Source organism: Oncorhynchus tshawytscha, linkage group LG01, assembly GCF_018296145.1.
Source record: "Oncorhynchus tshawytscha isolate Ot180627B linkage group LG01, Otsh_v2.0, whole genome shotgun sequence".
NCBI lineage: Eukaryota > Metazoa > Chordata > Actinopteri > Salmoniformes > Salmonidae > Oncorhynchus > Oncorhynchus tshawytscha.
Genome location: NC_056429.1, coordinates 69,404,567 through 69,426,505, shown reverse-complemented (window position 1 = coordinate 69,426,505; position 21,939 = coordinate 69,404,567). Strand labels below are relative to the sequence as shown.

The following is a 21,939-nucleotide window of genomic DNA, read 5'->3' as shown; positions in this document are numbered from 1 at the left end:
GGGCCCATGGAGGACCTGTAATCATGGTCCTGTTTTAGGCTGAAATCCCTGCAATGGATCAATTAAGCAAAGTTCTTCTTCATTGCATCCCAACTAATTCTGTAAATACATTTGTGTCTCAAGCCATATGGAAAACATTATGACCAGTAATGGTCTCCGTGCTTCATTAGTCCAGTAATCAAAGCCACAAACCACCCTACAACACTCCTGGGACCACCAGTCATCAGATCCAATCACATTACAGCTTTGCCTCTCTGCACTGCTCTCGGAGGTAGAGCCATGCTTTATATTTCCTTCAATACTAACAAGATAGATAGTGAATTTAACTCTCTGAGGAGTTGGCTCTCTGGATATCATCTACATTGTATATAGTGCATTTGGAAAGTATTCAGACCCTTCCATTTTTCCACATTTTGTTACGTTATAGCCTTATTCAAAAATGTATTCAATAAAAATGTTCCTCATCAATCTACACACAATACCCCATAATGACAAAAACAGATATATCTTATTTACTTAAGTATTCATACCATTTGCTATGAGACTAGACATTGAGCTCAGGTGTATCCTGTTTCCATTGATCATCCTTGAGATGCTTCTACAAATTGATTGGAGTCCACCTGTGGTAAATTCAATGGATTGGACATGATTTGGAAAGTCACACACCTGTCTATTTAAGGTCCCACAGTTGGCAGTGCATGTCAGAGCAAAAACCAAGCCATGAGGTCTAAGGAATTGTCCGTAGAGCTCTGAGACAGGATTGTGTCGAGGGAAAGATCTGTGGAAGGGTAACAAAAAATATTTTGCAGCATTGAAGGTCCACAAGAACACAGTGGCCTCCATCATTTTTAAATGTAAGAAGTTTGGAACTACCAAGACCCTTCCAAGAGCTGATCGCCTGGCCAAACTGAGCAATCAGGGCAGAAGGGCCTTGGTCAGGGAGGTGACCAAGAACCCATTGGTCACTCTGACAGAGCTCCTCTGTGGACCTTCCAGGACAACCATCTCTGCAGCGCTCCACCAATCAGGCCTTTATAGTAGAGTGGCCAGACAGAAGCCACACCTCAGTAAAATATACAACAGCCCACTTGCCAAAAGGCACCTAAAGACTCTCAGGCCATGAGAAGCAAGATTCTCTGGTCTGATGAAACCAAGATTGAACTCTTTGACCTGAATGTCAAGCGTCACGTCTGGAGGAAACCTGGCACCATCCCTACGGTGAAGCATGGTGGTGGCAGCATCATGCTGTGGGGATTTCAGCGGCTGGGACTGGGAGACTAGTCAGGATCGAGGCAAAGATGAATGTAGCAATGTACAGAGAGAGATTCTTGATGAAAACCTTCTATATAGCGCTCAGGACCTCAGATTGGGGTGAAGGTTCACCTTCCAACAGGACAACGAACCTAAGCACACAGCCAAGACGACGCAGGATTGGCTTCAGGACAAGTCTCTGAATGTCCTTGAGTGGTCCAGCCAGAGCCCGGACTTTAACTCAATCTAACATCGCTGGAGAGACCTGAAAATAGCTGTGCAGCGACGCTTCCCATCCAACCTCATAGAGTTTCAGAGGATCTACAGAGAAGTATGGGAGAAATTCCCCAAAAACAGGTGTGCCAAGCTTGTAGAGTCTTATCTAAGAAGACTCGAGGCTGTAATCGCTGCCAATGGTGCTTCAATAAATACTTATGTAAATGTGATATTTTCGGTTTTACATTTTTTAGACATTTGCAAAAATTTCTAAACACCTGTTCATGCTTTGTTATTATGGGGTATTTTGTGTAGATTAATGATAAAAAAAATGATTTAATACATTTTAGAATAAGGCTGTAACATAACAAAATGTGGAAAAAGGTGATGCCATAAACATTACATTTTCTACCACTGAAGAACCAGTAATGGAACAGTAATAACAGTGTTGTTCTTGCATGTTATCTTACATCTGGAGTGACTTTGCGCAGCGCCCACACAGAGTGTATGCACTGCACGGTGTCGTATGTCAAAGGTGTGAATACTTTCCGAATGCACTGTATGAAAAATCAATAACAGGTGTGGAGGCACCCTCTTTTGTGATGTACCTCGGGACAAACAGGATTATTGGCAGTGAGGTCTACCTAGTTTAGCAGGCACACTGTGGGAAGGAATAGCTTGCTAAATCTTTCTATTAAACTCATATTGATCAGTCACATCCGTCTCTAGTCCCTATGTCCCCTGCATTTGTGAACATCAATCACAATGAAAAATAATGGAGACAAATATAAGAATTTAGGCATGGCCTATATTAAAATCTCTACGGGATCGGTGTCCCCCCCGCCAGATGGTTGTGCTAACGTAGGCTAATGTGACTAGCATGAGGTTGTAAGTAAAAAAATTAAATCCCAGGACAAATCTGATATGGGCAGAAAGCTTAAATTCTTGTTAACCTAACTGCACTGTCCAATTTACAGTAGCCATTACAGTGAAATAATACCATGCTATTGTTTGAGGAGAGTGCACAATTATGTATTAACAAACCAATTATGCACATTTGGGCAATCTTGATACAACATTTTAAACAGGTATGCAATGGTTCATTGGATCAGTCTAAAACTTTGCATATACACTGCTGTCATCTAGTGGGCAACATCTAAATAGCGCCTGGGCTGGAATAATACATTATGGCCTTTCTCTTGCATTTCAAAGATGATGGTACAAAAAAACACACGTTTTTTTCTTTGTATTATCTTTAATGAGATCTAATGTATTATATTCTCCTTCATTAATTTCACATTTCCACAAACTTCAAACTGTTTCCTTTCAAATGGTATCAAGAGTATGCATATCTTTGCTTCTGGATTTGAGCTACAGGCAGATAAATTTGAGGCACAATTTTAAATAAAGGGTAAATAAATAAAATAAAAGGTGGCATCCTATGATGGTGCCACGTTGAAAGTCAGTTAGCTCTTCAGTAAGGCCATTCTAATGCCAATGTTTTTCTATGGAGATTGCATGGCTGTGTGCTCGATTTTATACGCATTTATACGCCTGCCGAATCCACTAATTTGAAGGGGTGTCCACATACTTTTGTATATATAGTGTATGTTCCACAGTCAAACAGGCTTCATATACTTTGTACATTCTCTCTGGCTACAATGTATCTATTGCTTAAAATATAAATATGGAAATATAACCACTTGACACGTCACTTTCCTTCTTCGTACTTGATTGGTTGATAAAGTGAGGAGAAGAATCTCGGGACAGCAAGATGTCCGCGCACATTTGAAAAACTGATGTAGCTAGCTGTATTCTTATTTTATGTGTTGCTTTAAGGTGTTTTTATGTTGACAACACTGACTAGGTGGTACTCGAGGAAGAGTCATATAAAGAAAAGACAAGGGCTCCGAGACAAGAGCCAGAGTATTCCTTTTTATCAGGTTCGCGCCTGTGCCACGGTAGTATGCTAGCTAGCTAACGTTAGCTAGCCAGCTAGACACTGCATGTATGACAGTATGCTAATCTAAACATGGTTGCTAGCTAGTTAGCCAGACACAAAGATGCGACACTCAACGTTATTTATATGTGTATTTGAAGTTTACGCAATGTGTCCAGCTAATATTAGCAATCTGTTATAACGTGAGTCTTTCATGCTGAACGTTTTGCTACTGAAATAGTTAACCGGCTAGCCTAGCTTCAAGCCAATGGCTTGCTAGCAAGTTAGCTTAAGTCGTGATACAACAAAAATAATGATGACCACAGACAGTCGCTAGCTACAATTATTTTCTTACCTTCAAGGCTATTGCTAGCTGCAGTATTTTAATAGTTATCTAGCTATAATTAGTAAGTTGTTATAGTTAGCTACGTGTCTGCCGTTGAGCATGTTCTACCTAAGTTAGCAGAGTTGGCTACCAAAATAAACAACTCACAATGAGCTGCCCAACTAACGTTAGTATAACTTCTTGACTCTGACCAACGTGTTGTCATGTCATTTCACTCAAGTTTCCAGACCTGAGCATCCCTTCAGTCTGGTGAACACTCTGCCTCATCACTGGTCTCATTGGATTTTCGAAGTATTTCACAGCATTCTACAGGTGAAGTGTACCAGGATATCTGATGTACTGTCAGATGTTTATAATGTATTTGAATTCAAGCAGTAACATACATTATCTCTCTCTCAGAAATAATGCTGATATCTGGAACTCATGTCGAACGTCTATGAAGAGAGAGCCACAATGATAGCCGCAGGGGAATTGCAGTCGTTTGGCCCATTTGGCCGTGAGCACTGCAAGAACCACCCAAACGCTGTGAACCTGCAGCTCCGGCAGTTGCAGCCAGCCTCTGAGCTATGGTCCTCAGATGGAGCAGCCGGTCTGGTGGGCTCCCTCCAGGAGGTCACTCTACAGGAGAAGAAGAGGGTAAGACTGGGGGGGACTCTTGGTCATCTTCTTTCAGATTTACAGGGTGCTACTGATAAATATGTATAGCTATATCTGGGATAAATAACATGTTTGCCAGATAGTTTTGTTTTGGTTCAAGTAAGATCTCCTTACTCGGCTTATGGTTTCAGGTGCATACTTTTCTTTAAAGTGCTTTCTCTTGTGTGCTGGATCTGTTTGATACATAAGGAGATTGTTTTCACTATTGTGTGTCTGTTTGCAGGAATGCTGGTTGCTGAGAAAGGGTTCCAGTGTGGACAGTGATGAGATGGAGTATGATGAGGAGCTCTATGCAGCAGGAAACATGGTCATATGGAGCAAAGGGAGCAAGAGTCAAGCCTCCCATGTCTATAAAGCTTTTACCGTGGACAGTCCAGTACAACAGGTAATCCTGTTCCAGATCAAACTAAACATGTCATATTAAACATGCATGCATACCTACATACTCTGTGTACATTATATGGCATGTCTGTTGTCAACATTAAGATATTAGTCAGCTTAACAATAAATACTTATTTTTCAGGATGTATATCCAGTAATATCTCTCTCCCTCCCTTTTCAGGCATTATGGTGTAACTTTGGTATTCCACAAAAGAAGAAAGATGGTAAGTAGGCCGATGCCACATCCTCATCGTCACAATTTATTTCTATTAAATTCTAGAGCTCATTGATGTACACTACCAGTCAAAAGTTTGGACACCTACTCATTCAACATCGTTTCTTTATATTGACTATTTTCTACATTGTATAATAATAGCGAAGACATCAAAATAACACATGGAATCATGTAGCAACCAAAAAGTGTTAAACAAATCAAAATATATTTGAGATTTTTCAAAGTAGTCACCCTTTGCCTTTATGACAGCTTTGCACACTCAACCAGGTTTACCTGGAATGCTTTTCCAACAGTCTTGAAGGAGTTCCCACATATGATGAGCACTTGTTGGCTGCTTTTCCTTCACTCTGCTGTCCAATTCATCCCAAACCATCTTAATTGGGTTGAGGTCGGGTGATTGTGGAGGCCAGGTCACCTGATGCATTTACTCGCCTTGGTGAAATAGACCTTACACAGCCTCGGTGGAAACCACACATGCGGAGATAATCCGTTAACCTACTCTGCGTCTAACAAAATCTATAATTTGGCCTCATCAGACCAAATGACAGATGTCCACCAGTCTAATGTCCATTGCTCGTGTTTCTTGGCCCAAGCTAGTCTCTTCTTATTATTGGTGTCCTTTATTAGTGGCTTCTTTGCAGCAATTGGACCATGAAGGCCTGATTCACACAGTCCCCTCTGAACAGTTGATGTTGGGATGTGTTTCTTACTTGAACTCTGTGAAGCATTTATTTGGGCTGCAATTTCTGAGTCTGGTAACTCGAATGAACTTATCCTCTGCAGCAGAAGTAACTCTGGGTCTTCTGCGGGCTCTTGAATGAGTAGGTGTGTCCAAACTTTTGACTTGTACTGTATATTTAAAACATTTATTTTTTTATGTCTCAGTAATGTTGTGAAGAGGTTAATTTGCTCTATTGTATTCCAGAGAAGGAGATTTTGGAGAAGACTGTGTGTATTGTCCAGAGCAGCTGCGTGAATGTGCATAGTGTGACAGGGAAGGACTTTATCTCCCCTCTACCCTTTCAGGTGAGTTCCTCATCACTGATTGGTATGTTGTTACATAGTCTAAAATGTGTGCTATCATCGCTGGATGATCTGTCATTTGACGTTTCATGGTGTTCATTACGTGTTGACTTTCGTGATGCACTACTTGTGATGAAATGTGATTTACTTTGAACATTTGTTAGAAAAATCCTTATTTGTACATTTTGTAAAATATGTCTCCCAGACCTGGCTGTTTTAATTTCCTTGTTAGAATCCCTTAAGGAGAACCAGCAGATATGGACAGTAATTATTGTTGCTTACACAGTTATTGATATTCTCCAGGACCAGTCAATTGTCTTTTTAACCAATGGTAATGGGGGATTTGGCTCGCTGACAAGAGGCTTCAGATTACAATGAAAAACACCACCATGCGATTAACTGCCTCTGCATTTATGTGTGATTCTTTTTCACATCGAAGTCCACTTGATATGATTTGAATTTGGTTTTGTTTTCCTGGTGATTTGCTGGAAAAACACTGCGTCAGTCTACGTTGTGACATGCTGGGTAAATTACGTTGCTTCTTGGTAGCTAATTTAGCTGATGGTGATTGGGTCCACATTTACAGACCAGATTTGTATTGGTGGATGCATTTAAAAAAAATTAAAAAACATTTTGTAACCAGTTCAGTTGTATTTGATAAGACATGACTCACTAGCCGCCGTCAGACTCCACCATTATTTTACTGTAAATAGGGACATGTTTCTTTTCCCACGAGATACAATGAAAATGCAAACTGCCTGTTTCTTTAGTGAGCCATTCAAGTGTTGACAAATCATGTTTATCAAATTTTTCTCCAACATCACCTTGATAGAATTTCATGAAAATAAGTCCTGTGACTCTCGCCTTTTACAGGTCTCTAATCTGTGGCCTACTAAGTTTGGTCTGCTGTTAGAACGCAAAAACTCTGCACCTGATGCTTCTCAGAGTCCTCCCAGGTATACAGCAGAAACCTGTAATGCACACACCCTGCTGTTTCTGATATATTTTGGTTCATGCTAGTGTGTCAGTAGAGGTTGTTTTGAACATACCACTGTTTGTTTCTCTGTTTTCAGGGAACCTCTTCCCACAGTATTCAGCATGCTGCACCCTCTGGATGAGATTGCCCCAGTGGTGTGCAGGCCTACAGGTGAGACTCTCAAACACGCATACATAGAAATTGTCACAATTTGTTTGACATTGTGTTTACTAAGAGCATGGCGGAAACCACCATACAAATAAACTATAATGGATGTTGAAACCTGAATGTTGGAGCCAGCATATTGTTGGCCCTCTTGCACTCCTTGGCTGCCCTGTTAGCTGACTACCGGTACCTTAATTGCTGGCCCCATTATGGCTTGTTAATTGCTCATCTCCTGTGTCTCTGGCAGGTCTGTTCGAGGCTGCACGTGTGCAGTACGTCTCTGACAGCACCATGAAAATTGTCTTCTCCAACTGCGAGCCCTCCATAGTCATGACATACGACACCGTGCAGTGCATACACTCTGTGTGGGCGCTGCGCAAAGTCACTCCAGATGTAAGATAACATGCAAGAACAACACTGTTATTACTGTTCCATTACTGGTTCTTCAGTGGTAGAAAATGTAATGTTTATGGCATCAATGGAATTGGTAAATAATTCTCATCATAGCAAGAGTGATGACTCAAAGGCCTATCTACGACCCCTAAGGGTGGATTTAAATTGGTCCGACTCGGGCCAGGGATAATTACAAAATGACACATTGGTTTCCTTACACCAGTGGTTCCCAAACTTTTTATAGTCCCGTACCCCTTCAAACATTCAACCTCCAGCTGCATACCCCTTCTAGCACCAGGGTCAGCGCACTCTCAAATGTATTTTTTTTTGCCATCATTGTAAGCCTGCCACACACTATAAAATACATTTATTAAACATAATAATGAGTGTGAGTTTTTGTCACAACTCGGCTCATGGGAAGTGACAAACAGCTCTTATAGGACCAGGGCACAAATACAGTTGAAGTCGGATGTTTACATACACCTTAGCCAAATACATTTAAACTCAGTTTTTCACAATTCCTGACATTTAATCCTAGTAAAAATTCCCTGTCTTAGGTCAGTTAGGATCACCACTTTATTTTAAGAATGTGAAATGTCAGAATAGTAGAGAGAGTGATTTCTTTCTTTCATCACATTCCCAGTGGGTCAGAAGTTTACATACACTCAATTAGTATTTGGTAGCATTGCCTTTAAATGGTTTAACTTGCGTCAAACATTTCGGGTAGCCTTCCACAAGCTTCTAGGATTGAGGTCAGGGCTTTGTGATGGCCACTCCAATACCTTGACTTTGTTGTCCTTAAGCCATTTTGCCACAACTTTGGAAGTATGCTTGGGGTCATTGTCCATTTGGAAGACCCATTTGCGACCAAGCTTTAACTTCCTGGCTGATATCTTGAGATGTTGCTTCAATATATCCACATAATTTTCCTCCCTCATGATGCCATCTATTCTAAGTGCACCAATCCCTCCTGCAGCAAAGCACCCCCACAACATGATGCTGCCACCCCCCATGCTTCACGGTTGGGTTGATGTTCTTCGGCTTGCAAGCCTCCACCTTTTTCCTCCAAACATAATGATGGTCATTATGGCCAAACAGTTCTATTTTTGTTTCATCATACCAGAGGACATTTCTCCAAGAAGTACAGTCTTTGTCCCCATGTGCAGTTGCAAACTGTAGTCTGGCTTTTTTATGGCTGTTTTAGAGCAGTGGCTTCTTCCTTGATGAGCGGCCTTTCAGGTTTTGTTGATATAGGACTTGTTTTACTGTGTATATAGATACTTTTGTACCGGTTTCCTCCAACATCTTCACAAGGTCCTTTGCTGCTGTTCTGGGATTGATTTGCACGTTTCGCACCAAAGTACGTTCATCTCTGAGACACAACACGTCTCCTTCCTGAGCGGTATGACGGCTGCCTGGTCCCATGGTGTTTATACTTGCGTTGAGCGTTGAACAGATGAACGTGTTACCTTCAGGTGTTTGGAAATTGCTCCCAAGGATGAACCAGACTTGTGGAGGTCTACAATTTTTTTTTCTGAGGTCTTGGCTGATTTCTTTTGGTTTTCCCATGGTGTCAAGCAAAGAGGCACTGAGTTTGAAGGTAGGCCTTGAAATACATCCACAGGTACACCTCCAATTGACTCAAATTATGTCAATTAGCCTATCAGAAGCTTCTAAAGCCATGAAATCATTTTCTGGAATTTTCCAAGCTATTTACTGTATGTAAACTTCTGACCCACTGGAATTGTGATACAGTGAAATAATCTGTCTGTAAACAATTGTTGGAAAAATTACTTGTGCCATGCACAAAGTAGATGTCTTAACCGACTTGCCTAACTATAGCCCCTTCTTATTAATGGGATGTTGCTTTTATACTTGTCTTACTATTTGAAAGTCGTCTTAATTCTCGCTCAAAAAACTCCCGAGGCTTATTTTTCAAATTGGCATGTTTTGTTTCTAAATGTCTGCGCAAGCATGGAGGTTTCATTGAGGCACTACTCACAATACAAGTAAACCCAAAATCAATGTAGTTATCATATTTGCGCCTCTTCAATGGTCCAACGTCCCTGTCTGTTCGGTGCTTTACCGTGTAAGGGGGCAGTAGCTCTTAGGCTGCATCAGATTCACAACTGCCAGTGTCCATGTTAGCTGGGCTAACAACAAATTTAGAATTACTGATGCTAGCATTGGATGTGTGGTCATGGAAGCAGAAGAACTTGTCGTTGACAGGTGCAGGTGTAGTACTGCTGGTAGTAGCAGTAACTACCAGTAGAGCTGTTATGTGTCTTTATGGATGTGGGCCTTACGTTTTTTTCACCATTTATCAATTTTTGAGCAAATGGAATGATCAGCAGCTACGTTTGGCTACATACGGACCGTTAGTGGAATTTCCGCAAGAGAGTAACGGTTACTGTGATTGGATGTTAATTATTTGACTAGGCTACCTGTATTTGACATTGTGTTGTTATTTCGCTGAACACTAGATGGTTTAATTTTATTTCTGGCAGTGAAACGAGGCTACTCAGGTGAGGGGGGCAAAAAAAAAAATGTATAGCCCCGTTGGAAAATATAAATGGACTGTTTGAAATTGTGACAAAAATCCTAATAATGAAAATAATATTTTTAATTTTTACTTCCACCTCCTATTAAAACACACTAATTCCCCTAACCTCAATGATTTGAGATGCTGACATGAATTGACCAGGTGGATGACCTCTTGCAAAGTAGTCACACATTTTTGTCTTAAACATTATTAGGCTACACAACACACTCTGGATTGGGAGTAATAGATTAAGAGCTCAGACACAGCAATTGTGTTTTCTGGCCGAGTGTATTTAGCACTTCTGAACCCAATTTAGCGAACCAAGTGAGCACCGATCTAACACTTTTAGAATCGTATGAAAAAAGTTGGCAGCCGTATGTCTACAGCGAGTAGTCCCTAAAACAAAGCACGATGAGTGATTGGCAGACGAACGCTAGATCCACGTTCGTGTGTGAGCCTTAAGTACTCTGAAAGCCAGCCTATGGAACAACCACCCTGGTCTCCCCTATTTACTGTTTATGTTGTTGGAAGACCAACAAAAGTAAAAATGTGACTATTGGGACACTCAGTCTAATTATGGAGTATAACATCATAGATGGATTTAAGGTGAGCATTTTTGCCCAATAAATGACTTGCATGTATACATGATTTTGTTGAGTTATTTTGACAAAGGAAACCAACCGGACCAAATGGGGGTAAAAAATACAATGTAACAAATATTCTAACTATAGCAACCAAACTGTGTGAAAATGGCACCCGGACCCTGCCCCTTTTTGTTTGCGCACCATCGGAAGGACCACGTCAGACTGATCTAAATTGCTAGTTTGATCATTGTTGTGTCTGGGGGGGTTGGAACAGAATCTGCTTGTATATCATTTGAGTTGAACTTTTCACCTTTAACTCTGTCCCACAGGAGCAGTCCACAGTGCTGAAGTGTCCGGAGCAGGTAGACACGCCCCAAGGCCTGATGCCGCCCAGCTTTCTGACCACACACCTGAGGAACGTCTCCAGGATGGACTCGCCTGGTTCACCCTTTCATTGCCACGCCCTGCACAACCAAAACAGGATGACCTCATCACCAGGCCTCCACTCACGGACACATTCACCCAGCATCTCCAGCATGGCTGCACTCAGGTGAGTTTATACCAGGCGTCTTCATTTGTGGTTCTGGAACGCTACAGAGTGCAGGCTTTGAGTCAAATACCCAAAGAGGATGTAAATACAGTAAACAGGATCTCTGCCGTCCCACAGGGTTATACACAGTTTCTGTCAAACATTCACCCTCAAAAGCTCATGACTCATTTACAACCACCACACTATGGACCATAACCAACCATTCTTCTGCGCTCTTCTGACACGTCTGTAGCCGGTCCCACTCCCCTGGCATGGCGGCACCCTCCTTTTCGGTCGCAGCACGGTTTAACATGTCGTACCACTCATCGTCCCCCAGAGGGCACAGCTTCCTGCCCTCGCCCAACAGCACGGCCAACGAGTCTGTGCTGGTCCCGGAGATGGAGCCCATAGTGCCTGACCTATGCATCGAGCAGCTGTGGAGTGAGACTGCTTCCTCCCACAGGTCAGTGTCCGACATTCACAAATCCTGCTCTGTGGTCTAGTTGGTTGAACCACTCCTAGTTTATAATTAGGGCTGGGAATTGCCAGGGACCTGACGATACGATAGCAAGATACTTAGGTGCTGATACAATATGTATTGCGATTTTTCACTATTGCCTATGTATTGAAATTCGATATTGCGATTTGATGTTTCAAACATATTGCTCACTATATACAGTTGAAGTTGGAAGTTTACATACACTTAGGTTGGAGTCATTAAAACTCGATTTTCAACCACTCTACAAATTTCTTGTTAACAAACTATAGTTTTGGCAAGTCGGTTAGGACATCTACTTCGTGCATGGCACAAGTACTTTTTCCAACAATTGTTTACAGACAGATTAATTCACTATCACAATTCCAGTGGGTCAGAAGTTGACATACACTAAGTTGACTGCCTTTAAACAGCTTGAAAAATTCAAGAAAATTATGTCATGTTTTTAGAAGCTTCTGATATGCTAATTGACGTCAATTGGAGGTGTACCTGTGGATGTATTTCAAGGCCTACCTTCAAACGCAGTGCCTTTTTGCTTGACATCAAGGGAAAATCAAAAGAAATCAGCCATGACCTCAGAAAAACCATTGTAGACCTCCACAAGTCTGGTTCATCCTTTGGAGCAATTTCCAAATGCCTCAAGGTACCACGTTCACCTGTACAAACATTAATACGCATAAGTATAAACGTATAAACACCATGCGACCACGCAGCCGTCATACCGCTCAGGAAGGAGACGGGTTCTGTCTCCTAGAGATGAAGGTACTTTGGTGCGAAAAGTGCAAATCAATCCCAGAACAGCAGCAAAGGACCCTGTGAAGATGCTGGAGGAAACAGGTACAAAAGTATCTATATCCACAGTAAAATGAGTCCTATATCGACATACAGTGGGGCAAGAGATATTTAGTCAGCCACCAATTGTGCAAGTTCTCCCACTTAAAAAGATGAGAGGCCTGTAATTTTCATCATAGGTACACTTCAACTATGACAGACAAAATGAGAAGAAAGAAAATCTGTATGTAAACTTCTGACTTCAAAGGTATCTGCTGCAGAGAGACGAGCACATGAAAATATGAGTTTTGATCAGTCTTGGAAATAAAAGAGCTGAAAACATTTTGGCTCACTATTTGTAAAGAAGAGGAAGAACAAGCTCTAGGATGACAAATACCAGATTTGGATTTTGAAGTCATATATATAGATGGATCGTCCCATAATAACATTGCGGGAAAAAAAAAACAATGTTAGTCACTATTTATGTCAGTTAGACACTGCTGATCTTTCCATGTCACTGTGTTTTTGGGGTTGGGCTATATTGGGCTACATTATCTATTGTCGATGATTGATTGCCATTGTCGAAGATGACAATTGTGATGCAACAATGGTTTAGCCTATTTGAGCTTGACTGACTGACGCGGTAAAGAACGGAGTCTTTCATTGCACAGCAGGGAAGCACAGAAGTGACGTTCTCAGTAATATTGTTTCTTTCTCTGTCAGATACATGGGCCTCAGGCTATATATAGCCTTATAGCCTAAACATTTTCATTGGTTTTTATAACGGACACTTCTTAACTATCTTGTCAAGTTGTTTAAAAAAACATAGCCTATGTTCCCTACATCTCTCTCTTTGATACGTTAGGAATGTGACTTTGGGCTATAGGCTATGCTTTCATTGTTTTATGCATGTCTTTCTCCTGCTCAAACAATGAACGTAAGAGTTCCATGTCAAAAAGTTGTTTGACTAGCCTAAAAACATAAGGTAGTTAGGATAATAACAATGAAAGGGATAAAATCGTATCAATAGCCTATGAATGACAGTTTCATCAAGTTAGAAATTATCTAAATTATCTAAATGATCTACTATCTAAGTTGAAAACCAAATGGCCAATAACCTATCCTCCTCCTAGGCCTATCATAAAAGCTTTAAGACACGTTAAAGTTACAAACAGTAGCATATTTCCCAAATAGTCTAGCCTGAGAAGGTGTTGTGCTGAAGTTGACTCTTTAAAAAATAACAAGAATGAAAGTGTTTAGCCTAGGAATAGGTTATTCTCAATCACAGCTTTTGAGAGGGAGGACAAACAATATTATTCATTCACCTTTATTTTGAGGCATATAAGGCAATTATTATCCAGTTTTGAAAACGGTAGACTCTATGATCTATAACCTAATCAGACTGTCACAACTCCTTCATGTTGCGGCCATAATGAGGGTCAGCCAATAGGGGCCGATAACATGTTATATCACAATGTTTTATGTGCTGAATAAATGTACATACATATACACAGCAAATATCCATTTGACAAGGTGAAGATTAAAAATCATTGAACAGTAAATATATGGCTGTTATAATCAAAAACCATTTATTTATATAGACCTTCTTACATCAGCTGATATCTCAAAGTGCTATACAGAAACCCAGCCTAAAACCCCAAACAGCAAGCAATGCAGGTGTAGAAGCAGGTTATGGTGTTTAAAGGTGATGCTGTGTGTCTGAGAGAGAGGTTAACAACACTCTGCTTCTACAGGGAGATGAGCTGCCAGGCCTCTAAGGTGTTCATCACCTCTGACTTGTGTGAGAACAAGTACCTGTGCTTTCTCGTGGAGTCCCACCAACAGCTCAGGTCAGGGAACACGTATCTTATCTTTGTAGCTTTCAGTGTCCTATCTCTGTCTTTCTTTCTCGGTCTCAGTCAATCACTCACTCTCACATGTTGATTTGTTTATCTTCACAGATGTGTAAAATTCATTGAGAGCAACAATCCTTCCCAGCTTATCTTTGCATCTGTTGCCACTATCCCTGCAAAAGACGCAGCACCATTACAGGTAGAGTCAATTTGACTAATTGCTTTGCGTTTCCCTTAGCGGTGGCAACGATTCTATGTCTCTCAGGACCCAATTGAGCTATTTTAGGCTAGATCTTAATCCTCTACTAATCAAAAGTATACTGTACTTTAAATGATGGTCAAGGTCCTATCTTATTGACTGCTTTATTCTGCATGTGTAAAATGGTGTGTTGCTGTGTCCATACAGTGTATTCAGAAAGTATTCAGACCCCTTGACTTTTTCCACATTTTGTTACCTTACAGCCTTATTCTAAAATGTATTAAATAGTTTCCTTCCCCCTCAAGAATCTACACACAATACCCCATAATGACCAAAAAATTGTTTAAAGATTTTTTTGCAAATGTATGAAATAAAAAAATATCTGAAATATCACATTTACATAAGTATTCAGACCCTTTACTCAGTACTTTGTTGACACAGCTTTTGGCAGTGATTAAAGCATCGGTTCTTCTTGGGTTTTGATGCTGCAAACTTGGCACACCTTTATTTGGGGAGTTTGTCCCATTCTTCTCTGCGGATCCTCTCAAACTCTGTCAGGTTGGATGGGGAGCGTCGCTGCACAGCTATTTTCAGGTCTCTCCAGAGATGTTCGATCTTGTTAAAGTCCGAGCTCTGGCTGGACCACACAAGGACATTGAGACTCGAAGCCACTCCTGCGTTGTCTTGGCTGTGTGCTTAGAGTTGTTGTCCTGTTGGAAGGTGAAACTTCGTCCCAGTCTGAGTTCCTGAGCGCTCTGGAGCAGGTTTTCATCAAGGATCTCTCTGTACTTTTCTCAGTTCATCTTTCCCTTGATCCTGACTAGTCTCCCAGTCCCTGCCACTGAAAAACATTCCCACAGCATGATGCTGCCACAACCATGCTTCACAGTAGGGATGGTTCCAGGTTTCCTCCAGATTTGACGCTTGACATTCAGCCCAAAGAGTTCAATCTTGGTTTTATCAGACCAGATGGAGTGCTGCAGAGATGGTTTTCCTTCTGGAAGGTTCTCCCATCTCCACAGAGGAACTCTGGAGCTCTGTCAGTGACCATCAGGTTCTTGGTCACCTCCCTGACCAAGGCCCTTCTCCCCTGATTGCTCTGAGTCTTAGTTCCAAACTTTTTCCATTTAATGGAGGCCACTGAGTTCTTGTGGACCTTGAATGCTGCAGACGTACCCTTCCCTAGAGCTTTGCCTCGACACCATCCTGTGAGACTCATAGCAAAGGGTCTGAAATACTAACTTAAATACGGTATTTTAATTTTGTATACATTTGAAAAAAATGTTATACATTTGTTTTTGCTTTGTCATTAGGGGATTTTGTGTGTATATTGATAAAACATTTTTAAAATCAATTTTAGAATAAGGCTGTAATGTAACAAAATGTTGAAAAAGTCAAGGGGTCTGAATACTTTCCAAATACACTCTATGTGCTTGTGTACTGTTACTACATCATTGGTTTGGTCTCATCTCAAACTGTTATTTTTTTCCTCTCAGGATATAGATGCCATGCTAGTTCTAGAAGCCAATGGAAGCTTGGTTCTGTACACTGGAGTGACAAGGGTAACTTGAAAGTAGTGCTCACACTGTTTTAAATGTGTTTATTGGTGATTCAAGTTCAAATGGTAAAATGTGTTCTGTCCACAGGTGAGCAAGGTGTTTGTTCCTGGCCTCCTGTCTCCTACCTTCAGCCTGTCCAACCATGTAACCCATCTTAGTACCCCCATGGACAGTGTGAGCACTCCCGCCAAGGCCACAGGGAGACACATAGGAAGACTAGAGGAGGTACCACTGACACCTGAGATGGGTGTATATCTATTGGGTTGGTTATTAGAATGATAAGTGCAATTGCAATGAATGCATCAAAATAATTAAGCTGCTCTCATGGAAATTAAGTCAGATTGCTATGACAGAGTATAACTAACCACCAAACTGAAAGCAGGTAGTTACTGGTAATGGAAATGGTGCAATCTCAATATGAATTACAGTGAAGAACTGCTGTCCCTCTGACGTCCCTCCATTGACAGTAGAGTGAAGCTGCAGTATTAGTCTGCAGTAGACCAGCCAGTAACTAATGGAGGCTATATTATGGATCCTGATCAATACTCTAATTAGATTTAAACTTCAGACTGTGTGATGTCTGTTTTTTAAGGAAATAGATTGGGAGAAACGAACAGTAGATGAATCAATTTAATATATGTTGCATTCATTGCAGAATTGCTTTAGAAGGTAGAGCTGAAGTGTATGGATTAGTTCCCCTAACATGCCACAAATTATCTTGATTGTGTCTATTCAACCCGGGTAGCTGAGTTCTTCTTTGTCTCTCCTCCACTCCCTTCCTGTTGGCCAGGTGGCCATGCCCTCCCCTGTATCAGAGCTGAGGGGCTCCACCAAGCACCATGAAACCTCCTGGCTGGGCGACTACACCTTTCAACAGTCTGTACCCTACATCCACGCCCTCAGAGACCCCGTCAGCAGCAGAGTCACCCTGGTGTGTGTGTGTGTGTGGGGGTCGTGGGTGGTTGGGGGGTGTGTGTGGTGGTTGGTGGTTGGGTGTGTGTGTGTGTGGGGAGTCGTTGGGTGTGTGTGTGTGGGGGGTTGGGGTGTGTGTGTGTGGGGGGTTGGTGGGTGTTTGGGTGTGTGTGGAGGTCAGTGGGTGGTTGTGTGTAGGGGTCGGTGGGTGGTTGGGTGGGTGTGTGGGTGGTTGGGTGTGGGGCTCGGTGGGTGGTTGGGTGGGTGTGTGGGTGTGTGGGTGTGGGGCTCGGTGGGTGGTTGGGTGTGGGGCTCGGTGGGTCGGTTGGTGGTTGGGTATGTGTGTGGGTGGTTGGGTATGTGTGTGGGTGGTTGGGTGTGTGGGTGGTTGGGTGTGTGTGTGTATTGATATGAATGAAAGGTGGAGTTTATAATGAGTTTGAGTCTGGCTGGTTGGTATGTGAGTACTTAGACCTCCAGGGGTGAATGTTTTTTAAACAGACACTAATTGAACATCTTAATTTGATGAATTGGAATGGAGAAAAGCTCAGCCTGTGTACAGAACTGAGCACCAGAGGCCTGTCAGTATGTTTACTGGGACCAATAAGGTTACAATTCTCTTGGTGGACATCGCTACCTGCAGGGGCAGTTTTGTCAAGACCGGTGAAGACATGCCGCTCAGCCAAGGGACCTTTTCCTCTCAGACCTGTCAGTCATTTTCAAGCCCTTTTGAGAGAGCCCCTCTTGAGATGTTTTTATTTTTTAAAGATTTTAAATGTCAAAGTCCAACTGCATATGTTATGACGTCATATTGATTTGATTTTTTTTTATCCCTTGATGTCATCTATTTCAAATTATTTAATTGATCAAAGCTTTCAAGAGTTGACTGAAAGGTAGCGTGTAAACATTTCTAACTTATGGTGAAATGATCTATATCCCTATGATTCATATGTTTTTTTTTTTGTAGGAGCTAAGCAACGGCACAATGCTGAGGATAACTATCCCTGAAATTGCTACCTCAGAGATGGGTAAGTTTTAACACAACAATGTGCAAAACCAATGTGTGTGACAAGATATTGTGTATTGGATTAGGTTTCTCACACAGCTGAGTCATCCAGCGTTGATGGCCTGAAAATTGGGTTTAAGTGCTGCCAGCCTCCCGCTGTCACATTGACGTAAACCTAAGGGGACCCCACCCCACTGTTCCTCGCTCGTACTTACACACTCGCCATTCCCTTACACACACTTGACATCCCCCACTCTACCCACTCTCATTTCTCCTGGCATGCCACATGACGTACACACACAGAATGGAATGTATATAGTTACTATCTGGGTAAGCCACAGCATTACGAAGGCATCACCACAGCAGCTACTCCACGCTAGGCAGTTGTAGTTGCTGTTTGTTATGGTGGGATTCCCATGCCCTTATTCAGCCAAAGATTCGATTGGGCCCTGGATTGTCGATTCTCCAGCTCATTTTTTTTGGGGGGGGGGGGTGATCTGGGACATGTTGATGAGGGTGGGAAGGGGGAATAGATGAGAGAGAGATGATTCTGCTCCGTTCCTATCCTGCCCAATGACATGCTCTGTGGTGCTGGTATATATTGGAAGTCTGTGTTCAGATAAATTATTGCTTAAGCATAAGACCATTTCTGTACCTATCAGTAAGTGGGTATATTAACCTTGGTTCCTTGCGTTTGTGCGTGAAGAGTCTGTGACAGTAATATCTAAAGATGGGTACTTTTTTTTGTAAATGACTTCATGTATGGCGACCTATACTGAAGCCATGCACGATTCACACGTCTTTCCGGTGGCGACATTTGAGCCTCTGCTGAAGCAGCCTTCTCCACCAGTACATGCATATACTGTAAAACATGCTGTGGCTCATCTTTCTACCCAGCTGTAGATAAGTGTAATAGCGTATCATTTTACACTGTAATTGAGGAAATGGAGCACTCGGGTATACCGGTATTTGCCTTACAACCCTAATTGGCTTTTTGTGCGTTTTTTTAAGGTCTTTGTTTAAACCATGAACTTTCGACTCTTTGACCCCACATCTTTTGTTTTGTGAAACCATTACTGATTACAGCGTAGTGTTGTTCCCAGTTCCCACATATTAGTGCCTAATTGATCCAAAAGCCAGGACTTCTCAGTCTAATGAAATGGCATTTCTCCTGCTCTGCCTTGACCTTTTGGAGTTTGTTGTCCAATTAGAGATTGCGGGTGGAGTTAATTACCTGTCTGATTGGGTGGACCTGGGAGAGGACACGGACACTAATCAGACTTTCGTGTAATTTGATGTCAATGTAGGCACAATGAATATATCTACTGAACAGAAATATAAACACAACATGCAACAAGTTAATCAGTCACTTAAAATAAATTCATTTGGACCTAATCTATGGATTTCACATGACTGGGAATACAGATATGCATCTGTTGGTCACAGATGCCTTTAAAAATAAAAAGGGGGCATGGATTAGAAAAACAGCCGTATCTGGTGTGACCTCCATTTGCCTCATGCAGAATGACACATCTCCTTAGCGTAGAGTTGATTGTGGCCTGTGGAATGTTGTCCCACTCCTCTTCAATGGCTGTGTGAAGTTCCTGGATATTGGCGGGAACTGGAACATGCTGTCATACTTGTTGATTCAGAGCACCCCAAACAAGCTCAATGGTTGACATTTCTGGTGAGTATGCAGACCATGGGAAGAACTGGGACATTTTCAGCTTCCAGGAATTGTGTATGGATCCTTGGGACATGGAGCCGTGCATGAACATGCTGAAACATGAGGTGATGGCGGCGGATGAATGGCACGACAATGGGCCTCAGGAACCTTGTTACGGTATCTCTGTTTGAAATTGCCATCGATAAAATACAATTGTGTTCGTTGTCCATAGCTTATGCCTGCCTGCCCATACCATAACTCCACCATTGGGCAGTCTGTTCACTACGTTGACATCCGCAAACCGCTCATTCACATGACGCCGTACACATGGTCTGCGGTTGTGAGGCCAGTTGGACATACTGACAAATTCTCGAAAAGCGATGTCGGAGGAGACAGCTTACGGTAGAGAAATTAACATTACATTCTCTGGTAACAGCTCTGGTGGACATTCCTGCAGCCAGCATGCCAATTGCACGCTCCTTCAAAACTTGAGACATCTGTTGTGTTGTTTGACAAACCGGCACATTTTCGAGTGGCCTTTTTATGAAGCTCCTTTCTGTGTTTGCAAACATTGCTGCACGAGACATTGCTCAAACATTGCTGCACGAGACGCGCACAAGGTGGTGGCAGAACACAGGGGAGTTCTTATAGAACGCCAGCAACAACAACAAAAAAGTATTGAGTGCATTTCACACTACTTTAGGATTCTAATAGGATTTTAAGGCTTGTATGAATGTCCTGCCTAAAATAATGTTTTATCATCGCAAATTAATTGCATTATACTTAAACACTTCAACCAGTAAAATGGCTCTTTGGCTGGCTTTTGCTACAGCCTATGTCAATGACCGTTAGCATTCTAGCTAACAACTGCTGCATCCTAAATAGTTATTTAACAAACATCACAACCAAATACAGTCTTAGCGACTGTTAAAGAAAGAATCAAAACATAATTTGTAAGCGTGTGAGAACCCCAAAAATATGTTTTGAAGTAATAAAAAAGGTAAATCTAGGACATGTTGAATGGGCTCAGATGGTGATTGCTTTCTCACTGCAGCCAAGAGTCGCGCGCATCTGTGCGTGACATCAGTGTGTTGTGAACTGTAAAGGGGTCAATCCACCCTAGCACAAGGTGGCTGCTGTTTAAGCTGCTTCTAGATATGCCACAGGTGTCCGGTGGCTGGATTGTCTTGGCTAAAGAGAAATGCTCACTAACAGGGATGTAAACAAATTTGTACACAACATTTGAGAGAAATAAGTCTTTTTTGCATATGGAACTTTTATGTGAAATGTTATTTCAACTCATGAAACATGGGACCAACACTTTACATGTTGCGTCTATATTTTTGTTCAGTGTAGATCTTTTTTTTTTTTAACCACACCACTTTAAAAAAAACAAAATAAAAGTTATACAAATCACAAGTTTGATACATATAAATGTCAATTTTCTGTGTGAAATGGATGTAATTGTGCACCGTCTTACGTATGCTTCCTCGTGTCCGTAGTGAGGAAGTGCCTCCAGGCGGTGCGCTTCATCCTGCCCAAGGAAACGGCCATGAAGGTGCTGATAAAGTGGTACAACATCTATAATGCCCCCGGGGGGCCCAGCGCACACCTGGAGTGGAACCTGTTTGTCACCTGCTTCATGACTCTCATGGGCTACAACACAGAGCGGCTGGGTTGGACACGCAACGTGAGTCGCCTTGGCAACGGTGCTGTCATTCCCAGGAGAGAGAGTGACTTAAAGTAGACAGTGCAGCACCCGTGCAGGATAGTCACAGTGCAGGATAGTCTTACTGAATGTACAGTCTATACCCAAGTACATAGAAGTGCCTCAATCTAGGTCATACCGATGTCACCAAAGCCTGCACATCTCTGAAATCCAGACATAGAGACTAAGCCACAAATGGTAGGTTGGCAAGGCAACACAGGAAGGACCTATGTAGTTTATCAGATGGTTATTTGGTCTGTAGCCCTACCATGCTCTTAACCTTTGTTCCCCCCACAGCTCCATTTTGAAGTGCCCCTCTCTCCTGTGATTGCACCAAAGAAGGCCCGGCCTTCGGACACAGGGTCTGATGAGGTAGGTAGGGGTTACCCCCGTAGACCATGCTTTATGTGGAAAGCACAAGACTATTCATGTTACTCTCAAGCTCTGAATCCGGACAGAGGCTAAAAGGAGGTAGCGATGAGGTCAACTTATGAGTGAATTTGCTTTTCTGTCATGCATAATAAGAATTTCA

General features: G+C 42.1%; 1 protein-coding gene across 2 annotated transcripts in view; it reads left to right on the top strand.

Moving 5' to 3' along the window:
- The first annotated feature begins 3,202 nt into the window (after positions 1–3,202).
- The window catches only part of anapc1 (anaphase promoting complex subunit 1), a 51,020-nt gene continuing 32,283 nt past the window's right edge, over positions 3,203–21,939 (top strand). For both annotated transcript variants that reach the window (XM_042324663.1, XM_024428531.2), the window contains exons 1-19: positions 3,203–3,410; positions 3,973–4,064; positions 4,152–4,388; positions 4,633–4,794; positions 4,972–5,014; positions 5,951–6,051; positions 6,922–7,004; positions 7,122–7,195; positions 7,437–7,582; positions 11,038–11,258; positions 11,491–11,700; positions 14,259–14,354; positions 14,466–14,556; positions 16,053–16,118; positions 16,203–16,340; positions 16,906–17,046; positions 17,995–18,055; positions 21,202–21,389; positions 21,705–21,779. In XM_042324663.1, coding sequence (XP_042180597.1) covers positions 4,176–4,388; positions 4,633–4,794; positions 4,972–5,014; positions 5,951–6,051; positions 6,922–7,004; positions 7,122–7,195; positions 7,437–7,582; positions 11,038–11,258; positions 11,491–11,700; positions 14,259–14,354; positions 14,466–14,556; positions 16,053–16,118; positions 16,203–16,340; positions 16,906–17,046; positions 17,995–18,055; positions 21,202–21,389; positions 21,705–21,779 — 2,109 coding nt within the window. In that variant the 5' untranslated portion in view covers positions 3,203–3,410; positions 3,973–4,064; positions 4,152–4,175. The remainder of the gene's footprint in view (positions 3,411–3,972; positions 4,065–4,151; positions 4,389–4,632; positions 4,795–4,971; positions 5,015–5,950; positions 6,052–6,921; positions 7,005–7,121; positions 7,196–7,436; positions 7,583–11,037; positions 11,259–11,490; positions 11,701–14,258; positions 14,355–14,465; positions 14,557–16,052; positions 16,119–16,202; positions 16,341–16,905; positions 17,047–17,994; positions 18,056–21,201; positions 21,390–21,704; positions 21,780–21,939) is intronic.